The sequence below is a fragment of the Heloderma suspectum genome, chromosome 1 (genome assembly GCF_057233095.1).
Source record: "Heloderma suspectum isolate Gila_16-S chromosome 1, 16-S_ref, whole genome shotgun sequence".
In the NCBI taxonomy this organism is placed as follows: domain Eukaryota; kingdom Metazoa; phylum Chordata; class Lepidosauria; order Squamata; family Helodermatidae; genus Heloderma; species Heloderma suspectum.
Genome location: NC_139458.1, coordinates 363,016,791 through 363,037,760, shown reverse-complemented (window position 1 = coordinate 363,037,760; position 20,970 = coordinate 363,016,791). Strand labels below are relative to the sequence as shown.

The following is a 20,970-nucleotide window of genomic DNA, read 5'->3' as shown; positions in this document are numbered from 1 at the left end:
TACCCATTATACAAATTTAATTGATCAGTTGATTGAATAGAACTCATATGGCTAACTAAGTTTTTCTAATTGGGTGACAGTCCAACTTAAAAGAGAAATGAAGCAGTACTTATGAAAAGTAGCCCTTTAAATAGTTAAATCTAAGCAACAAGACCTATGTAAGGGTAACCAAACCTCCTGCTCGAAGGAAGAGGTCTGAAACTCTTGTCTTTACTGTGGGCTTACCTGTGCCATTTGTAGTCTGTGGCTTTCCTCCAGAGAAATTGGTAGTAATTACCATATGTTTTGTTAAACAGAAGTGAGCTTATAAGCTGCTTATCTTGAATAATTATATTTCTAAGAAAATTGGCTGGTTGTCAGCCAGTGTTTGTGGCAGTACCTTTGGAAGTTTATGTTCTTTCTTTTGTTAAATGTTCAAGGCATCAATAGAACTATTGATTTCTATTCCTAGAACTGTTTGCAGAACTTTGTGCCAGTGTCTATTAGCAAACATGTTGAAAATCATTGGTACCACGGTCATAAGACCTAGCCATAGGGTAGGGAAAGCAAATCTAAGAACTAGGGCACACATCCAACTTGTAGGCTTCTCACAGGCAGCTGGTTGCCCACTGTGTAAACAGAACGCTGGACTAGATAGACCTTAGGGCTGATTCAGCATGGCTCGCCTTATGTTCTTATATTCTCTGCTTTTTTCCGCTCCTTCAGTGTAAAAATAAAAACTCATTTCTTGAGGAATATAGGATGTTATCTGCATCTCCAGAAATTAGTACTTTTTTTCACTGTAGGATTCTTAACCGTACTATATTTGCCTCTTATATAACATTACATTTGGTTGCAGTTTGAAAAAACCCACAGTTCTTGTTTTTTAAGTAGATAATGAAAGTTCTGATGAAAACTGGAGAGACTAGGAAAATCTGTGACCACTTCTGTTGGGTTGACAACCTTTTCCAGAAGCTTGGTGGGATTCTCAAGGGGCCTCTTGAAGCCAGGCATCCTCACTGCCCTATCTCCACCAGCCCCATCTGTTCCCTGGGTGTTGCAATCTACCAGCATTAATTTTTACCTTAGCAGCAAGAACTGAGATTGGCAATAAGGCTGCAATGGCCTGGCCCTTCAAACAGGTGGTGATGGTTCCAGGATCTGTTTAGCAATGTGCATGCATGACTTGGGGTTGACCAGATGGGGCCCAGAAACCCCATCCCAGGAGCCTCTTGTGGCATGGCTATCAATTCCGTACTCCAAACCCCCACCCAAAGAGGCATGAGGCTTGGTATGCTTCAAAAATGGTAGTGGAGGGATAGTGGGGTTTATTTATAATATACACATTTTATTTTATTTACAGTATTTATATGCTGCCAAATAACTGACATTCTCTGGGCAGTTAGCAATAAAATTCAAACCCATCAAGATTAAAACAAGTGAGAAATAAAAACAGAATAAAACACAATGTAAACTAAAATAAATAAAACCAACACCAGCAAAACATAAATACAGCAGAACTAAAGGCACCAAGAGGTCTTAAGATTAAAATGCCTGGGAAAATAAAAAGGTCTTCACCTGGCATTAAAAAAGACTATCATGTGAGTACCAAGTGAGCCTTTCTGGGGAGAGCATTCTGCAACCAGGGCACCATCACCACAAAGGTCCTTTTTTCTTTTATTGAGACTTCTGTGGTATTTGAGTTTGAGATGTATTTGGGGCAATTTTATCTCAGTTGCCAGACAGAAATTTAAAGTAATACTTTTTACTGGAGTGTCACAGAGGATACAATTTTATTTTTTTAGGTTTAGAGAAATAGCAGGGGCCTTAGAAGCAGCCCTATCTGATGGCTTAGAAGAGGCTCCAGGTAAAGTTCTTCACTGTAATTAGCATACATAGCTAATGCATTTAGGTTTTGCTAATGAATGACAAATATTCATTTTCTATTATAACATTAAAGGTCTTCACAATTATATCTGTCATGTTGTAGTAAGGAGATCTTGGTTACTTCAGTTATGCTACAAAAATAGAGCAGCGCCTCTGCTTCTTCAGTCTCTAAGGAGGAACAGAAGGGAATAATTATTTCTCCTCAGGAATATTTTCTACTTTTAGTCAATGACATCATCTGTAGGAGAAATCTTGTCTACTGCAATGGCCAGAAATTGGGTAGTGGTGATGAATTTATGTGTAGCAGGATTCATCAGAAGGCAGAACATCTCAGCTCCGAATGAAGAAAAATGAATTGTACTGGAAAGGAAAATGCTTTTAGACATAAACCTAAATGTTGAGTTAGCGTTGTTTCTGTTAATGGGGTATGAGTGGAAGGAGAATTGACCAGCAAGGTTTCCCACCGGTTAAAAACAACACTATCTCCATGTAGATCCAATGAAATAAGAGAAAATGTGCCCCATCTGTAGCTTAGCATTGTTTTGCCTGTGGCTAGTTTCAGACAACACAATAACCCACACTCAAGGGTTGAGTTTGGATTGAGTGTGGGTTGTCGTTGAACCATGGGTGATTGAAACGTGGGTTATCATGTTGTCTGAACCCAGCCTCACTAACAAAGCATGGCTTGTTAACCACAAACAACCCATGAGGAGAACCCAAGATTTGTTGTTAGGTTGTCAACTATGTGGTGTTCATAGTTAACAGCCATGGTTTGTTAGCATAGCTGGGTTCAGACAACATGATAACCCATGTTTCAGCTACAACCAGTGGTTCAATGACAACCCACACAACTCATATACCACTCTTGATTGTGAGTTATCATGTTGTCTGAACCCAGTCACTGAGAGGCAGCCCTCTCTATCAAAACTAATTGGTTATTAAGGAAACAAGTACCTCCTTCCTTTCCCCTTCCTCAACAATATGAGCCCTGCTAGCCCATATCCATAAACTGTGCCTACCGCTTACCTGCAGTTAGGTGCTGAGTATGATCCATCAAGAATTGGTGCTGAGCAATGCTTTCATTTTGGTGAGGCTTGTGCAAGGCTTTGGTGCAGACTGCATTGAAATATACAGAGGTTATGAGGCAACTGTGGATGTTGGGCTGGATATAAGAGAACAAAAGCAGCATTGTATTCAAAGACATTGGTAATGCATCTTGTCTAATATCAGGTTAATTTGGGGGTGGGGGCGAACAAAGTTGTAATGCACAAAAATGTGTATTTAAAGTACAATCCTGGATCATAACTACTAATTTAGCTATCCCTGTTCCTTCTTTTCAGCTGGAAGTTCATATTGTCTCTTGGCTACACACATGGCATGGGCAAGTCTGCAGAAGTGTTGGTCAGCTCAGATATTTCTACCATTATTAGCACATCGCCTGTGGAAGCTTTCACTGCAGATTGTAGCACGCTACTCATTTTTTATTAATGAGGTGAGAAAAACTACCGCCTTCTCTCATGGTTCTATAGCTCTGCTTCTCTCAAGCCTCATACTGGGATTTTTTAAGAATTTGCTTAAACCTGTTAGGACAAGCCCAGTAATATGTAACTGTAACTTTATCAAGTGAGGTAATCGTCTTGATGGACTGAGACACAACTTGGTTTGTATGTCAGTCATACACCTCTTTGTCACTGCTGTGTGTGTTGTGTTTTTTACGGAACAGCTTTTACTCAGGCCCATCTCTAACAAAAGTACAAAGGACTATAAGAAAACATTAACAAGTAGTAGCAAAGAATCCCCGCTGAACCCAAGCTCTGTTGAAGAACAAGGGAATGACTCTTGCCCAGATGCTCAGCCTTTGCCTTCCATATCCACCACTCAGCTTGGGCTTGTTGCTGCAGATCTGGATCACCTTCAGGAATGGGTTAGTATACTTCATTGTTTTACATAGGGTTCTAATTCAGTAACAGATACCACTCCCAGTGCCCCAAGGATTAGCATGGATGTTCTGGGCAGTCCACATAAGAGTGTTGATACCAACTCTATAAATGCTGCATAAATATTCATTGCAAATGCAGAAAGTACCATAATGTCTTTGGTATTAGTGGGAGACTAGATTTACGGAGGTTTCTTTTGCCTCGATTAAAACATGAGTAGCTGCAGGAGAAACCCACAGATCAATTCAGTGAATGCAGTGTGTCATGAAGATTATTATTTTCAGCCCCTCAACAGCCACCAGTTCTTAACGCTCATGGCTCCTGCTTCAGTTTTTCACAACACCTTATAGAAAGCTGCCCTTTATTTTGTGAAACTTTGGGCTGGACATGTTGGAGCTATGTGTTCAATTGGCAGTGTAAATTTTGATTGCTTAGCCTTTTCAGCCTCAGCAAGATGATAATCTTCCAATTTCAAAACCCAAATCTCATAGCTTGTTGATGTGCTATACAGTCTGTTTTGAGTGTGATTTTACTTTTTAATCTGTTCTTCTATTGAAAGTTAATAAAATGCTTCAAGGAGCAAATATGCTATTTTGAATAAAACTGTTTCATTAATTCTAGAAGTTTTGCCTGGAGGACTGAGGTGGTATAGGGCATTGAATGCAAAATCCTTTACTCGCCTGGTTGATTCCCTGGGTGGTTTTGTGTGGAGTGGAAGTGGCAGAAAAATTATGTATCTGTTGCACACAAGAAACTTCTCTTTAAAGCACGGGAGACTTGAAGATCTTGAGAAAATGTATTCAAATATACACATAATGGTCTGCATGTTGTTTTTCATTCAGCTTCCTGAACTGATGGAAATTATCAAACCAAAACTAGAAACAATGGGCTTCAAGAACATAGACTGCATCTCAGGTAAAAGTGAATTCAGTTATTTGCATATATTCTTGTTACATATTTAGAATGTATTCACCTTCCAGTGAACATATTCTACCAGGGAATAATAATAATAATAATAATTTTGCAAAGATCTAATAGAGCGAAACTGGTAAGTAGAGAGAGGTTTGAATTCAAGAAAATTCACCAAAATTTGAGGGAGTGGATTTGAAGGTAATGTTTGTGGTTTCTCCCATCCTTTCTATATGGTACTGAATTTCATGCCTGTGGCACCCTTCTTTCAGCAGTCTGGGGTTTGGAAATTGCGAGTGCTCATGGGCTGGCTTGCTCTTCTCTCTCCCACCTCCACCATTGTGGAGGAATTCCCCGCCCCCTTCACTTTGGGAGCAAACTATGATGTAGCATTACACCTGCACAGGTAGTTTTTCACTACCACAGTTTGCAAATCTACTTCTGACCATGGTTGCAAACTGGTTTAGCTTTACTGTGGGGTAGCAAAAATGCCAGTGCAAGCATAACATCACACTTTACCTCTAAAATGAAAGTGAGTTCAGATGTGAGAGAGGAGGGTAGAAGAGTCATGAGCCCATTGGATACTCAGGTCAGGAGCCATTTTAACATCTGCACCAAGTCTTTATGGGAATATGAAATGTAATATTGTAATATACATGCATCCTAAGTTGTAAATGTAGCATAATAAATAGTATCTGTCTCGTTTGTTGTTCATTACATTTTGTGGAAGAAATGAGGGAGTTAAAAAATATATGTAGATTTGGGACTGAACTGGAGCTCAGATTTTATCACACTTTTTTTTCTTAATAGGAGCACTGGAAGACTCAAAGGATTCTTTACTGGGTTGCTGGCCAACCTTAAACAATAAGATAATTCAGGATTTAACTGACTCTTGCTTCAGTTGCCTGAAAAGTGCTCTAGAAATCCCAAGGCTGTATAGAAGAACCAATAAGGTAGCGTGTTTCACATTTTAAAAATAAATTCTCACATGGATAGTGTAGACTGTATTCCTCACCAACTGGCATCTGATGGCCCCCATTCTAAGGGAGCACAGTAGCTTCATCTATATCAGTTCTTTCGTCACCTTTCTGTAGGACAGAAAAAGTCCCCTACATCTCTTCCCACTCCATCCACAATTTATTCCCTTAGTAAATTTTGTATTTACTAAGCAATGCACTCAGGGCCCCCTTCATAGATCACTGCCTTGTTGTGGTGAAGGGGCTTGCGTAACTCAGTGAAGCCATAAGCTATGCCGTGCAGGGCCACCCAAGACGGACAGGTCATGGCAGAGAGTTCTGACAAAATGTGGTCCACTGGAGAAGGAAATGGCAACCCACTCCAGTATTCTTGCCAAGAAAACCCCATGGAACGTATCACAAGGCTAAAAGAGATGACGCCGGAAGATGAGCCCCTCAGGTCGGAAGGTGTCCAATATACTACTGGGGAAGAGCAGAGGGTATTTCCAAGTAGCGCCAGAAAGAGTGAAGCGGCTGGGCCAAAGCCGAAAGGACACTCAGCTGTGGATGTGTCTGGTGGTGAAAAGAAAATCCGATGCTGTAAAGAACAATGTTGTTTAGGAACCTGGAATGTCAGATCAATGAATCAAGGTAAGCTGGAGGTGGTCAAACATGAGATGGCAAGATTGAACATCGACATCTTGGGAATCAGCGAACTCAAATGGACAGGCATGGGCGAATTTAATTCAGGTGACCATCATATCTACTATTGTGGGCAAGAATCCCTTAGAAGAAATGGAGTAGCACTCATAGTCAACAAAAGGGTGGGAAAAGCAGTACTGGGGTACAATCTTAAAAATGATAGAATGATCTCAGTACGAATCCAAGGCAAACCAGTCAACATCACAGTAATTCAAGTCTATGCCCCAACCACTGATGCCGAAGAAGCGGAGGTTGATCTGTTCTATGAAGACCTACAACACCTTCTAGAACTAACACTAAAAAAAGATGTCCTCTTCATCATAGGGGATTGGAATGCTGAAGTAGGAAGTCAAGAAATCACTGGGATAACAGGCAGGCATGGCCTTGGTGCACAAAATGAAGCAGGACAAAAGCTAATAGAGTTTTGCCAAGAGAACACGCTGATCATAGCAAACACTCTTTTCCAACAGCACAAGAGACAACTCTACACATGGACATCACCAGATGGTCAGTATCAAAATCAGATTGATTATGTCCTTTGCAGCCAAAGATGGAGAAGCTCTATACAGTCAGTAAAAACAAGACCTGGAGCTGACTGTGGCTCAGATCATGAGCTTCTTGTTGCAAAATTTCGGCTTAAATTGAAGAACGTAGGGAAAACCGCTAAACCGTTCAGGTATGACCTAAATCATATCCCTTATGAATATACAGTGGAGGTGAGGAATAGATTTCAGGGATTAGACCTGATAGACAGAGTGCCTGAGGAACTATGGACGGAGGTCCGTAACATTGTTCAGGAGGCAGCAACGAAATCCATCCCAAAGAAAAAGAAATGCAAGAAAGCCAAGTGGCTGTCTGATGAGGCTTTACAAGTAGCTGAGGAAAGAAGGGAAGCGAAAAGCAAGGGAGAAAGGGGAAGATATATCCAACTGAATGCAGAGTTCCAGAGAATAGCAAGGAGAGACAATAAGGCCTTCTTAAATGAACAATGCAAAGAAATCGAGGAAAACAACAGAATGGGAAAGACTAGAGATCTCTTCAAGAAAATCGGAGATCTCAAGGGAACGTTTTGTGCAAAGACGGGCATGATAAAGGACAAAGAAGGCAGGGACCTAACAGATGCAGATGAGATTAAGAAGAGGTGGCAAGAATACACAGAAGAACTATACAGGAAAGATCTTAATGTCCCTGATAGCCATGATAGTGCGGTCACTAAACTTGAGCCGGACATCCTCGAGAGTGAAGTCAAGTGGGCCTTAGGAAGCATTACTAACAACAAAGCTAGCAGAGATGACAGTATTCCAGCTGAGCTATTTAAAATCCTAAAAGATGATGCTGTTAAAGTGCTGCATTCAATATGCCAACAAATTTGGAACACTCAACAATGGCCGCAAGACTGGAAAAGGTCAGTTTACATTCCAATTCCAAAGAAGGGCAACGCCAAAGAGTGTTCAAACTACCGCACCATTGCGCTCATTTCACATGCCAGCAAGGTGATGCTCAAAATCCTACAAGCTAGGCTTCAGCAGTATGCGAACCGAGAACTACCGGAAGTACAAGCTGGGTTTCGAAGAGGCAGAGGAACTAGAGATCAAATCGCCAACATTCGCTGCATCATGGAGAAAGCCAGAGAATTCCAGAAAAACGTCTATTTCTGCTTCATTGACTACGCTAAAGCCTTTGATTGTGTGGATCACAACAAACTGTGGCAAATTCTTAAAGTGATGGGAGTACCAGACCACCTTACCTGTCTCCTGAGAAACCTGTACGAGGATCAAGAAGCAACAGTAAGAACCAGACATGGAACAACCGAGTGGTTCAAAATTGGGAAAGGAGTACGACAAGGCTGCATATTGTCACCCTGCTTATTTAACTTATATGCAGAGTACATCATGAGAAACGCCGGGTTGGATGAATCACAGGTCGGAATTAAGATTGCTGGGAGAATTATCAACAACCTCAGATACGCAGATGATACCACCCTAATGGCAGAAAGCGAAGAGGATCTAAAGAGCTTCTTGTTGAGGGTGAAAGAGGAGAGTACAAAAGCTGGTTTGAAATTCAATATTAAAAAAACTAAGATCATGGCATCTGGCCCTATCACTTCCTGGCATATAGAAGGGGAAGAAATGGAAGCAGTGACAGATTTTACTTTCTTGGGCTCCAAGATCACCGCAGATGGTGACTGTAGCCATGAAATTAAAAGACGCTTGCTCCTTGGGAGGAAAGCTATGGCCAACCTAGACAGCATAGTAAGAAGCAGAGACATCACCTTGCCAACAAAGGTCCGTCTAATCAAAGCTATGGTTTTCCCAGTAGTAATATATGGCTGTGAGAGCTGGACTATAAGGAAGGCTGAGCGCCAAAGAATTGATGCTTTCGAACTGTGGTGCTGGAGAAGACTCTTACGAGTCCCCTGGACTGCTAGGAGGTCAAATCAGTCAATCCTAAAGGAAATCAACCCTGAGTGCTCACTGGAAGGACAGATACTGAAGCTGAAGCTCAAATATTTTGGCCACCTAATGCGAAGAGAAAACTCTCTGGAAAAGACCCTGATGCTGGGAAAGACTGAATGCAAAGGGAGAAGGGGACGGCAGAGGATGAGATGGCTAGATAGCATCACTGATGCAATGAATATGGACTTGAGCATGCTCCAGGAGAGAGCGCAGGACAGGAAGGCCTGGCGTGCTATGGTCCATGGGGTCACGAAGAGTCGGACACGACTGAACGACTGAACAACAACAACAAGCACTCAGGGCAGTCAGTAATAAAAATAGTAACATTTGTACAGCAGCAGACCTCTTAGACCGAAAAGGCTGTGCAGGTGCCCCCCCCCCCCCACTTGCAGCTTAATCTCTCTGCATGGAGAAAGGAAACATGGGTGGGGTGGAAGCAGATGATGCCAAGAGGGTGGGGTGTCAGGGGCCCACCCCTTGACATCATCCAACCTGCCAGATTGGTCCAGGGGGGATTCTGGCCCCCAGACCAAAGAAGGTTGTCCTCCCCTGACCTAGCATGTTTGAACACCTGACAAGCAGCAGTGAAATGGCTGGGATTCTCCCCACCCACCCCCAGCACTGGATGCTTATGTCATACCCAGTGGGAATCAACTCATAGATTTTCTGAAAGAGCCCAATATGTGGATTCAAAAAGGAACCTAAATTGAAGTTTTATGGTATGCATATTTGTTCAAATGTTAAAACCATATGATTAATCATTTAACATCGCTTAAAAGCTTTTTTTCTTTGCCAATTAACTTCTACTTTATGTTTATACATGTTACAATAATACTGATGCACATTGTGATCATGCTGATAATGTTGTAGAAAGGTGTTTACTTTGGAAGTCATGTGGGTGGGGGATGCTATGCCACATTTCTGGGGAAGCTTGTGTTATTGTAAATCACATCACAAGCTTTCTACCTGATAATGTTTTTCTGCTAATGAAGAATTCCAAGGCTTTAATGAGCAAATAAAACTATACCATTTCTAAATTGTCATGTACTGGTTATGTGTCAGCATGTTAAGATTTGCTAGCTCTGGACGCTAACATGCCCAGCTGTTTACTCTCTTGTTTCTCCCTCACCTCATATGTCATTAACCAGGAGGTGCCAACCAAGGCATTGCCCTATGTTGACACTGCTGTTAAACCTTTCTACCAACTGAAGAATGAGTACAAAGATACATTAAAGCCAGGTATAATTGAGCAGTGGCTTGAAGGAGCCCTCAGTACAAGCACACAGAAGTAAGTGAAAACTTTAATGCAACTACCTAAGTCAGAAGGTATATAACACCTTTGGCACGTAAGCTGATCTGCTGTTGAATGGGGTTTTAATTGGTGCTGTTTATTTCTTTTATGAATGTATTTTTAATTTTTTTCTTTCAACATTATGTTTTAATTAAGATTTTATTTTTAATTCATATTTTATTGTTAGCTGCCTTGAGTGCCATTTTTTGGCAAAAGGCTTGATATAAATCAAATAAATAAATATTAAGTTCAGTATTAAACAAGAGAAGACACGATGACTGCCTCTTTGCCCCCAACAACATGATGAATAGGGAAGTTTGATTTGTGATGACCATAGTGCTTTCAGTCAGTGTAGACAAATACAGAGCTAGATGGAGCATCTTCCAGTGGCCCTTACTGATTGTAGCTGTTTCACAGATTTTCCAGTGCTTAATCCGAATTTACTCTCAGAAGTTCCTGTAATGTTGAAACAAAGTAGTAATGCTTTGTTGCTACTGTTTCCTGTGTGCTGTATGCAGAGAAACCTGAACTTGTCATGCTGTTCTGGGAGCCAGGTGACCTTAGGAGAAACACAAAATGTTCACATGCCACAGCTCCAGCCCACTTTAAAAATGCAGTCAAGCAATTGTCAGTATATGTGTCAGTGTCTTGTTTTATTGAGCCTCGTGTGGCACAGAGTGGTAGGCAACTGAAACTCTCCCCATGACCTGAGTTCGATCCCAGCGGAAGCCGGGTCTCGGGAAGCCGGCTCAGGTTGACTCAGCCCTCCATCCTTCCGAGGTCGGTAAAATGAGTACCCAGCTTGCTGGGGGAAAGGTAGTCACAACTGGGGAAGGCAATGGCAAACCACCCCACTATAGTCTGCCATGAAAATGCCAGCATAAGCAGCATCCCTCTAGGGATCAGTAATGTCCCGGTGCTTGCACAGGAGGAACCTTTCCTTCCTTGTTGTATTATTTCATCAGAACCTACTATAAGAATATAAATTGAATTTTCAAATGTTTCTTAAGTTCTGAAACACTGTATATATCCCATTAATTTTGCTAAACCTTAAGCACCTACCTTGCTGATCTAGTTTAGTTGTAGCATTTACTAAAACCCAGTACATTATCGGGTTACATATCTCTCATGTACAGAAAAAAAATTATACAGCTGTCCAGCACGAATGTTTAAAAGCAATTTCAATCTCTTTTGTTTGGTAAAAACGCAAGTTCTGAATATAACACAAGCAAAAAAAAACCCCACCTCCATTTGATAGTAGCCATATTTCTTTTTCTATTTAATCATCCAATTATTGGTTCAGCCATGTACATTCACCAAACCCAGGTTCAGCATTGGTGATTTGCATGGTTGAGCATTTGTCAGGATGCTACACTGAGGCTGGATCTGGAGAAGAGCTTGCCGGAGGAAAGGATGATTAACTACTTCAGCTCCGCTCCCAGGGCTCAGTATGGGAAAGGGCTCTACTGGAAGGAAGGAGATTTGTAGTCAGCCCAGAACCTCTTCCCTCTCCTCCTCTCTGGCTCTTTCTGAGGCCCCAGGGCATTCCTGCATTGTTGTTTCCTGGATGCTAACAGGCCACATATGCCTTCTGCTCCCCAGAGTCACAAGAAATGGGACTCTCTTGTACTAATTAGAGGGAAGGTATCTGTCACCATGGCAATGGGCCCAGCCTCTGCCACATCACCTTAGCCTGCAGCAATTCTGGAGTGCGTTTCCCTTCCTCCAGCCTTGAGGCCAACACCCATCCCTGGGCCAGTTCCAGAAGTGCTGGGACAGTGCATGTTTATCACTTGGGCAACCAGGCTGACTTCTCCCTTCTCATCCCACATGATCACACTGCTTCTTTGTCCCATAGTTTTTGGACACAACCACACTGGTTCCACCCTAGCCTCCTGGCCTTTATCAGCATCTCATTTCCCATTGCTACTGATGCTCCTCCTTATCATTATACCATTGCCACCAACAGCAGGCAGCCCAGCTCTGCAATGAGGAGAAGCTGCAGATGGAACAGGGTCAGTGTGTTGAGGAACTGAGAGGAGCTCGCTTCAGGGCTACAGCCTGGGACCTACAGAAACCTGGAGCTGGTCGTGCATGAACTACTAACCATCTCCCACATAGGATTTCTGGGTTTTGCTGCAAAGTACCCATTTTTGTAATAGATGTCCTTGAGGTCTGATGACTTATGCCCATCTTTCTGTGTAGATAAAGGCTGGGTATTACTAAAACCGTTAGGGCATGTTCCAACCAAAGTTCAGCACTTTATCCCATTAAATTCAGTGAAAGGCACAAGCACACTTTGTTTATATCCCATGAGTTCAGAATGGATTACAGCAGTTTCTTCTAAATGTTAATAGTTCTGTCTTCAAGGGGCTTATAATTTAATCCATTTGTTAATTTCTTTATTCAGGTACTTTGAAACAATATCAGACATTCTGAATTCTGTAAAAAAAATGGAGGAGAGTTTGAAAAGGCTAAAGCAGGCCAGAAAAACTGTGACTGCGAATAGTACCTTTCCAAATGGAGGCATGAGTGATGATAACAAAATCCGCCTGCAGTTGGCCCTAGATGTGGAGTACTTTGGAATTCAGGTAACTTGGTTGCAAACAAAACTATATTTTGTTACATAAACAAAGGTAATGGAGATGGCTAGATAGCATCACGGATGCAATGAATATGAACTTGAGCACGCTCCGGGAGAGAGCGCAGGACAGGAAGGCCTGGCGTGCTATGGTCCATGGGGTCACGAAGAGTCGGACACGACTGAACAACAATGGAGCACCTTTTGCTCAGCCTGAAATAAGTGATTATTTCTCTTTCAAGTGATTAGGTAGTTATTGCTCTTTCATATTTCTCTATGATGTTTACATGCCTTTCTGACACAGACTGGGTTTGGACGACATGTTAACCTATGATGGGTTAAATAAACCACGAAGGTTTATTTAACCCATGATGGCATAGTGTGTCATCTGTGATCTCTTTTCCCATCCACAGTGAGTTATTTCCCCCAAATAAGCCACCCAGGAACCAATGGTCTGCAGTAAGTGTTTTACCTATGGTGGGTTAGCATGTCATCTGTCACTCCATCATGGGATATGGAGATCGCCTATGGAACCACTTGACAAGATCAGCCGCCGCTCTGCATTTCTTGAGTGATCTCTGAGCAAACTTGTTTTCCTACCACACTCAGCTGTGTCTCCAGCTCCAGATGAGTCGTCCCCCCCAATTGACATGGTTCCCAAACAGTTTCACGTGTGGATAAATCCTCACTTTTCCATGAAAATGCAAAGTCCTGCTTTTCTCTAGTAGTGCATGTGGTGGCTCCCCATAAGGGGAGCCTGTATATTACATTTAATTCAATTTCTGCAAACTTTCAAGGAATTAGAGCCCCCCTTTTCGTTGCACCCAGGCAGAGAAAGGAGACCCAGTAAAGGCTTGAAAGTCTGCAAAGGAAGCTGAGATACCTGCCTGGCTGGGCGGGAGGTCTACAAGGGGAGGAAGGGGAAAATATACTGTGTAGCTTATTTGTCTGATTGTCTGTCGGGGCACAGTAGGCTATTTGCAAAATAAACTAAGGGCATAGCTTATAAGCCACCATGGGTTAACATGATCTGTGGATAGGCCCACAGAATTCCTTTAACTCTACCTGCATGTTCTCACAGAGGACATTGCTGCTTGCCTTCAGCAAGCAATGAACACCTGATAGTGTACCTCTACAGTTACCAATTATTGCTTTCAATTGCAGCTTATAAGCTTTTAAAAACATAACCAGGATACCTCTGTATAAGGTACATAAGCCCCTTTTCATTAAATAAGCTTCAATTACTTCACTGAAGATGCCACACCCAGGTTCAATGGTGGCTCCTTCTAGACTCCAGTTACATAAGTTCTTTTTCATGATCTCTGTGCTTCACACATATGGGCTCTGTGCCTGCATGGAGCCTCGATTCAAGAAACTCCTATAGCTGAGGAGTTTTGGCGGGATCCCTTCCCTCACCATCCCAGTGTGCATGTCCCTAGTGGTTTCCTGCTTATTCCCTCAGTTCTCTTTTGACCACCATTGTAGTCTCATCTGGGAACCTCTCTTGTGTTCACTTCATCTGAAAGCAAAAAGTCATGTTCTTCCTTTCTCTTCCTTTTTATATATTTCTGCCATTATCTTCTGTGTTATTTTGTTTTTCACAATCCTGTGATCGTCCTTGCAGGCGTATGGCCTTTAAAGCGCCGTTTAGAATGTGTTTCTGTTGTGGGAGCAAGTTACTGCCATGTGATGAGCCCTCACTGTGTCTTTTCTGTCTCTGCAAAGGACATATTGTTGAGGCTTGTCCTCACTGCCAGGCATTCTCAAAACAGGCTCAGCGAAATCATGCTTACCGGCTAAAAGCCGCACTTTGGAAGAATGTGCATGAGGTGTTTACAGACCCACTGACAGTTCAGGTCCCTGACCTCCCAGCCAGGGATATTCCTGCCTCACCTACACCTGTACGAGTGTTGGGAGTTACCTTCATATCCCCCCACATCCTGCACAAGTTTCCCTGAATGCAGCTCAACCCCCCACTCTGGGGTGGGTGCTGACACTTTTGTTGGCCAAGAAGTTGACCAAAACGGCCAGAATGCCAAAGCAAGAAGCAATCTTCTTCAGAAATAAAAAAAGAAGAAAAAGGAGTCAAAGAGACTATCAGGTTTCCCTCAGGAACAAGTCAGGCCACGCTCCCAACCTCGGGATCAGTCTAAGTCTCCGACACTGACAGTCATTGCTGACACTCCGGCAAGGCCTTGGGATCAACCGGTGTCCCTAGTATTGAGGGCGATACCTGCTGCTCCACCGGTGCTTCTTGCTTCTATCCCGATGGCAATACTGACACTGAGATCAGACCCAGTTCCGATTACATCTACTCAGAGGGTGACATCCAGGACTTTTATCTGCTTGAACCTCCTGCTTGGCCACCTCGTTTTCATATGGACCCTGAGATAGACACACAGGTTCTCCTGACTCCCTCCTCTTGGTTGCATCCGTCAGGCAGAGTCAAGGTCCTACATTCTGTGCACGAGAGCGGTCCAGGTCTCTGGTTTCGGAGTGGGCAGACACTACAACTAGGACTCCCCATACAGGAGACCACAAGATTGGGATGCGCAGAGGTAAGATCCTTATGGCCAGCACCGGTACTTTCCACAGGAGAGACATTCAGATTGAGCATGTCCTCAGTATCGAACCCAGCTATCGGCTATGGTTTCAAGACCTCCTGAAACCCAGGAGACGTTTCTCATTCCTCTGCCAGTCACCAGAGAGCTGCGCAGCCCACTAGCTCCTCAGATGCCACCGCCTCATCCACCATCCAGGAAACATTTACTGGCCCTGGCCATGCTATCTTCTCCCACCCAGACACTGCAGTGTCCAGAGGGCCAGGCTATTGCACAGACCGCCCTATCACTGCCTATGGAACAATTACCACCACTGCCTACAAAAAGGTCGCCACTATCTGGCACAGAGGGCCACAAGTCCGATTCCACATCACTCTCATCGCAGCATCCTTCTCTGTCATGTCCAGATGCAGCAGTCAGGGCTCAGGATGCAACACCTTCAGAAGATCTCAGGCATTTCTCAGACCAAATTATGAGGATAGCTCAGTCATTGGGGCTTGCCACCCAACAGGCTGCCCCAACAGTACAGGACCTGATTTTCAATTCCATCAACACGAATTCAGCCAAACCGGTAACAATCCCGCTTTTATCCGCACTGCGGGACACAAACGGTCATGCAAGGCCCCCTCCACTATGCCTCCCATGTCAAAGCATCTGGAGGGGATGTATCAGCTGCAGGAGGTGGATGCAGAATTCTTATTCAACCATCCTGCCCCGAATTTGATTGTGTCAGTGTGGCTCAGGGAAAATCCTGCAAGGCTCACTCCTCATCAGTGGATAAGGATGGCCAATGCCTCGACTTCTTTGGATGGAGAATGTACTCCTCTGCTGCACTTGGCCTTAAAGTTTCCAGTTATCAGGATGTTATGTCCAGTTACCACTTGTTCCTTTGGGACAAAGCAGGGAAGATTTTTAAACATCTACCCGAGGACAAGAAAGCTTTAGCCTGCATGTTACAGAACGAGGCAATGAAGCTGTTCAAAGAGTAGATAAACACCTCGAGACACCAGGTGGACTGTGACACCGAACTCCTGGTAAGCTCCATTGTACTTCAACAACACATGTGGCCCAGGTCAGTGGGACTTTCTCAGGAGGCTCATTCACGAATAGAGGACCTCCCCTTTGAAGGCCAAGGCTTATTCAACACCAAAACAGATGAGGCATTGGATACAGTGCAAAAAGCCAGTACCACAGCCCCCAAAATGGGTTTCACTTTTTAAAGGGGATCAGGAATCTGGCACCACCCGTTTGCTCCATGATACTGAGCTGGAGCCTGTTGGAAATGCGAAAGGTATTTTTGTCCAAGCCCTTTGAGCCACCGTAGACCACAAACTTGCACCTCCTTTCTTGGAAGGTTGCATTTTTGGTGGCTGTTACTTCTGCATATCATGCCAGTGATCTCTGTGTGTTCAGAGTAGACCACTTTTCACCGAGACAAGGTGGTCCTCAGACCTGACCCCTCTTTCTTGCCTAAAGTCATGTTGCACTTTCATTTCAACCAGGACATTTTTCTGCCTGCTTTCTTTGCCTTCCCATCTACACCTCTGGAGCCAACATTGCATACACTCAATGTGTGCCATGCTTTGGCTTTCTACAAATTGAGGACTGAGCAGTTCAGACTTTCACCTCCCCTCTTTGTCTGCTACGGTGGCAAATGCAAGGGCCAGCCTCTCTCGACTCAGCGTTTCACCTCCTGGGTTGTCAAGACCGTCAAGCTATTGTATAAGCTGACTGAACTCGAACAGTCTGCGCCAGTCCGAGCTAACTTTACTTGTGTGGTAGTGCCATTGGTTGCATTTGACAGAGGGGTTGCCATCCGTGAACTGTGCCAAACTGCAACCTGATGGACACCATCTCCTTCTGTTAGACATTACAGACTGTATGTTCAAGCTAGAGCTGACTGTACCTTTGGTCATGCCATCCTTTCCTCTGCTTTGTGATAGGACACTGACCCACCACTTTGTAAGTTAGCTTGCTACTTGCCCTTATGTGTGATGCACAGAGACCAGAAAGGAGGAAGACAGGTTGCTACCTGTAATTGTAGTTCTTCAAGTGTGTCATTCATACAACCCACCCACTGTCCCTTCTTTGGTGTCATACTCGAGTTCGATGTTGGGTACCAAAGGTATTTCTTCTTGGTTCTGAGGCTACAGTGTCTGTCTCAAGGAACTGAGGGAATAAGCAGGAACCCACTAGGAACATGTGTAGTGGGACAGCAGGGGAAGGGTTCCTTCCAAAACTCCTCAGCTGTAGAAGTTTCCCAAATCAAGTCTCCACACAGGCGCAGAGCCCATATGTGTGAATGCACAGATGACCACTTGAAAAACTTCAGTTACAAGTAGCAACCTGATCTTTTTTCTTCAGACTATGTGGGAAAAAAATGGTACAAAATGCAACAGCAAGGCTGCTTGTGGGAGCTAGACAAATGGAACATGTTACACCTATTCTATATGAGTTGTATTGGCTGCCTATTGTTTCCCAATTTCAAATTATAGTTTTAGACTTTAAAGCCCAAAACAAGTTGGGACCTGTCTATCTGAAGAATTGCCTGCATTCATACAAGCCTGCCTGTGCACTGACATCAGTGTCCTGGGCCCTGCTCTTGGGCCCATCATTAAGAGATATTAGGTTGGAGGGTACCAAGAGCAAAGCATTCTCAGTGGTGGCCTTGCATTTGTGGGATTCATTTCCTCCAAGATGCATGGTTATCCGTTTTTTAAAAAAAATATTTGAAGACTTTTTTTTTCAATCTTAATTTTATTAATTACTCCCCTGTGTATTTTTGGTACTGTTCATTTTGGAGGTATTTATATATTTTAAGAATGATTGATTTTATATTTGTATTATTGCATTCTTATGTTTTAGTTATTGTTTGTACACTGCCTTGTGAGGGCTTTAAGTCCTGAAAGGTGTTTAGAAATCTGCAGATAAATAAATATGTAATTAGACAAATAGGAAGGCTCAGTATTTCTACTCAGTAACTTGTAAGTGCAAAACTCTCTTTCAAGTTGTAATCTAAAATGATAGCCTTAGGCTAGTGGCTCCTTTATTCCCATTTTATCTGAACAAAATGATAAACTGCTGACTTGTAATTAATTCCCTAGAAAGTTCTTTGCTGTATTAGTCTCTATGATTTGGAATGGTAGACTTGATTGTGCCAAACAGCAAATTAATAAAGGCATTAACAATCAAAATTAATACAGAATTAATAGGACCGATAGCATCAATAACTACATTAACATAGAACAAGTAAAATCCCTCAGTTTTAAAACTCAGAAGATCTAAAAGGCCTTGGCAAATAAAAATGTCTTCACCTGGTGCTGGAAAGACTTCTGACTTTGCACCACATAAGTTCCCTTGAGGACAGCATTCCGTAATCAGGACACCACTATCAAAGGGCCCTGTCCTCGATTACCACCTGCCCCACCTTCAAAGACAGGAAGAATTAGTGAAGAGTCTCTGAGGATGATTGTAATACTTGGGCATGATGGTGGTCCTTCAGGCACCCCAGCTCCAAGCCAATTAGCGCTTTAAACATAAGAACCTGCACTTTGAATTGTGCTCAGAAATGGACCAATAGCCAGTGCAGTTGTTTTAAGAATAGCAAGATGTGTTCAGTACAATGACTCCCAGTCAGTAATCTAGCCATTGTATTTTGTATCAACAGAAGTTTCCCAAGTAGTTTTCAAAGGTAGCCATATGTACAACACATTACAATAGTCCAAACAAAATGTCACCAGGATGTGGATAAGTGTGGCGACACTATCTCTGTCTAGGAGGAGATGCAGCTGATACACCTGCCATACCTGGTGTAAGGTGTTAATGCCACAGAAGCTACTTGGGCCTCCAAAGATAAGGCCATCTCCAAGAGCACCCCAAATGGTGGACCTGATGCATCAGGGGAGTGCATAAGCATGCTGAATACCACCTCCCAAGTCAGATGAGCCATTGTACTAGCTCTTATTTAGTCCGTTGCTGGCTCTGAGGCTGATTTAGTTCATCCATAGCCTCATCTAAATCTAATGAAAAGAAGTAGAGTTGGATGTCACCCACATATTGATGACCTCTCACTTGAGAGCTTTGTTTTCCACAATTTATTTCTCTGTGTGTGTGTGTATGTAGTACATATAGTATATATCATTCTTTAAGCATAATACTTATGATAGAAAAAGAAGCAAATTTGTAGAGATTAGATTTTAAAAATATTTATAGCACATTTCAGTTGTATTGCTAAACTCTTATTTCTCAGCACAATCTAAATTCACTTACAAATGAGAGCATTATTTTAATTTTTTTAGAAAGCTTCTTTACAATTTTACAATTGCTTTCAGGAATCCAGATGCTTCTACCATTGCCACAGGAATAGAGATTTCCTAAATAGTTATTTGCAAATCTGAACTCTGACTGCAAATATTCAAGTTACACACTTCATCAGGCACCGTTGTCGGTCGTCCACACAAGATATTACTTCACGCTTAGTAAACATCAAAATAAATCCTATAATGAAAGTGATTGAATTGTTAACCAAGTCTGATGATTGGGTACAACTTATTCTGGCTGCCTAAAAATAGCTTGTCAAATGCATACTTAGGTTACAATCACACTATGCATGTTTAGACAGAAAAAAGCCCTACAGTTCCCAATATTTTACAGTTCCTAGTTCCTGCAGTTCCCAGCATGGCTGGCTGAGGAACGCTGGGAGTTGTAGGACATTTTTCTGTAGAAACATGCACAGGATTGCACCCTAAGTGAAAGAGGTGGCTCCAGGTGCTCGTTTTATGCATCTTCAAATCATACAAGAATTAAGAGCTATCTGCTTTTGCTCACAAAAATAGTAAAGAAATTTATTTTTTTGTTTTAGATGCAGAAGATGGGATTGCAGTTGAGCAACATCAAAAGCTTCTCAGCTCTTTCAGAGCTTGTTCAAGCTGCCAAGGATCAGATATCAGCAGAACAAACATAACATGATTTCCAGCTGTGTGATGAGAGCAGGCCTGGCTTCCAAAAAGAAGAGGGTTTATTTTTTCTTTTCTCTCGCCAAATACTGTGTAGCAATGAAGTGCTTCCTAATGCAGCTTCAGCAGCAAGTTAAATGTGTCTCAAGATACATAGGAACTTGTTTCACCAAAAAGGAGAACCTTACAGAAGAGAGCATTTACTCTAGTTTTCCATTATATGGAAAACCGTTTATATATTTCTACATATTCTACCACAGAGCTATGGAAGTCTTTTTTATTTTTATTGTAAATCTTTATCATGCCGAAAACTGATTTAATATGATTAAAATAAACAAGAAAAGCACTGTCTTCCTTTGTAACATTTTTAGCATTGGGGATAGAGATGTATTAAATATGTGCATTCATGTTGCTTTTTTGTTATTACTGATCTTTAGACAGTGAAAGAACAGTAATTTACTGGCATCTAAGCATATCTTTTATTGTATAACTGCGCTATATAGAAGAGACTAAAACAAATGAGAACTATTATTTAATTTTAAAACAAACAAGAAGAAGCATGCTTTTGAACCTTTCCTCAAAGGGGTTACACGTGTTTTTTTCTGAATCAGAAAAGTTTGCCTAATTCAAGAATGAAGGCCTGTAAAAGCCACAATTTGCAACAGGGTCATGTGGAGAAGGTCAGTGACATCCCAAGTACATTTGACGATAGGAAGCTGCACTTGTGTTCTTGTCTGCAGTGTTAGCTATAAGGGC

The 20,970-nt window shown here is 42.4% G+C and overlaps 1 protein-coding gene across 2 annotated transcripts in view; it reads left to right on the top strand.

Annotated features, from left to right (window-relative positions):
- The window catches only part of COG2 (component of oligomeric golgi complex 2), a 45,254-nt gene extending 24,689 nt beyond the window's left edge, over nucleotides 1-20,565 (top strand). For both annotated transcript variants that reach the window (XM_084828109.1, XM_084828110.1), the window contains 8 exons: nucleotides 1,785-1,846; nucleotides 3,207-3,358; nucleotides 3,590-3,790; nucleotides 4,646-4,718; nucleotides 5,523-5,665; nucleotides 9,975-10,114; nucleotides 12,528-12,708; nucleotides 20,121-20,565. In XM_084828109.1, the coding sequence (XP_084684235.1) occupies nucleotides 1,785-1,846; nucleotides 3,207-3,358; nucleotides 3,590-3,790; nucleotides 4,646-4,718; nucleotides 5,523-5,665; nucleotides 9,975-10,114; nucleotides 12,528-12,708; nucleotides 20,121-20,222 (1,054 nt within the window). In that variant the 3' untranslated portion in view covers nucleotides 20,223-20,565. The remainder of the gene's footprint in view (nucleotides 1-1,784; nucleotides 1,847-3,206; nucleotides 3,359-3,589; nucleotides 3,791-4,645; nucleotides 4,719-5,522; nucleotides 5,666-9,974; nucleotides 10,115-12,527; nucleotides 12,709-20,120) is intronic.
- The last annotated feature ends 405 nt before the right edge of the window (nucleotides 20,566-20,970 follow it).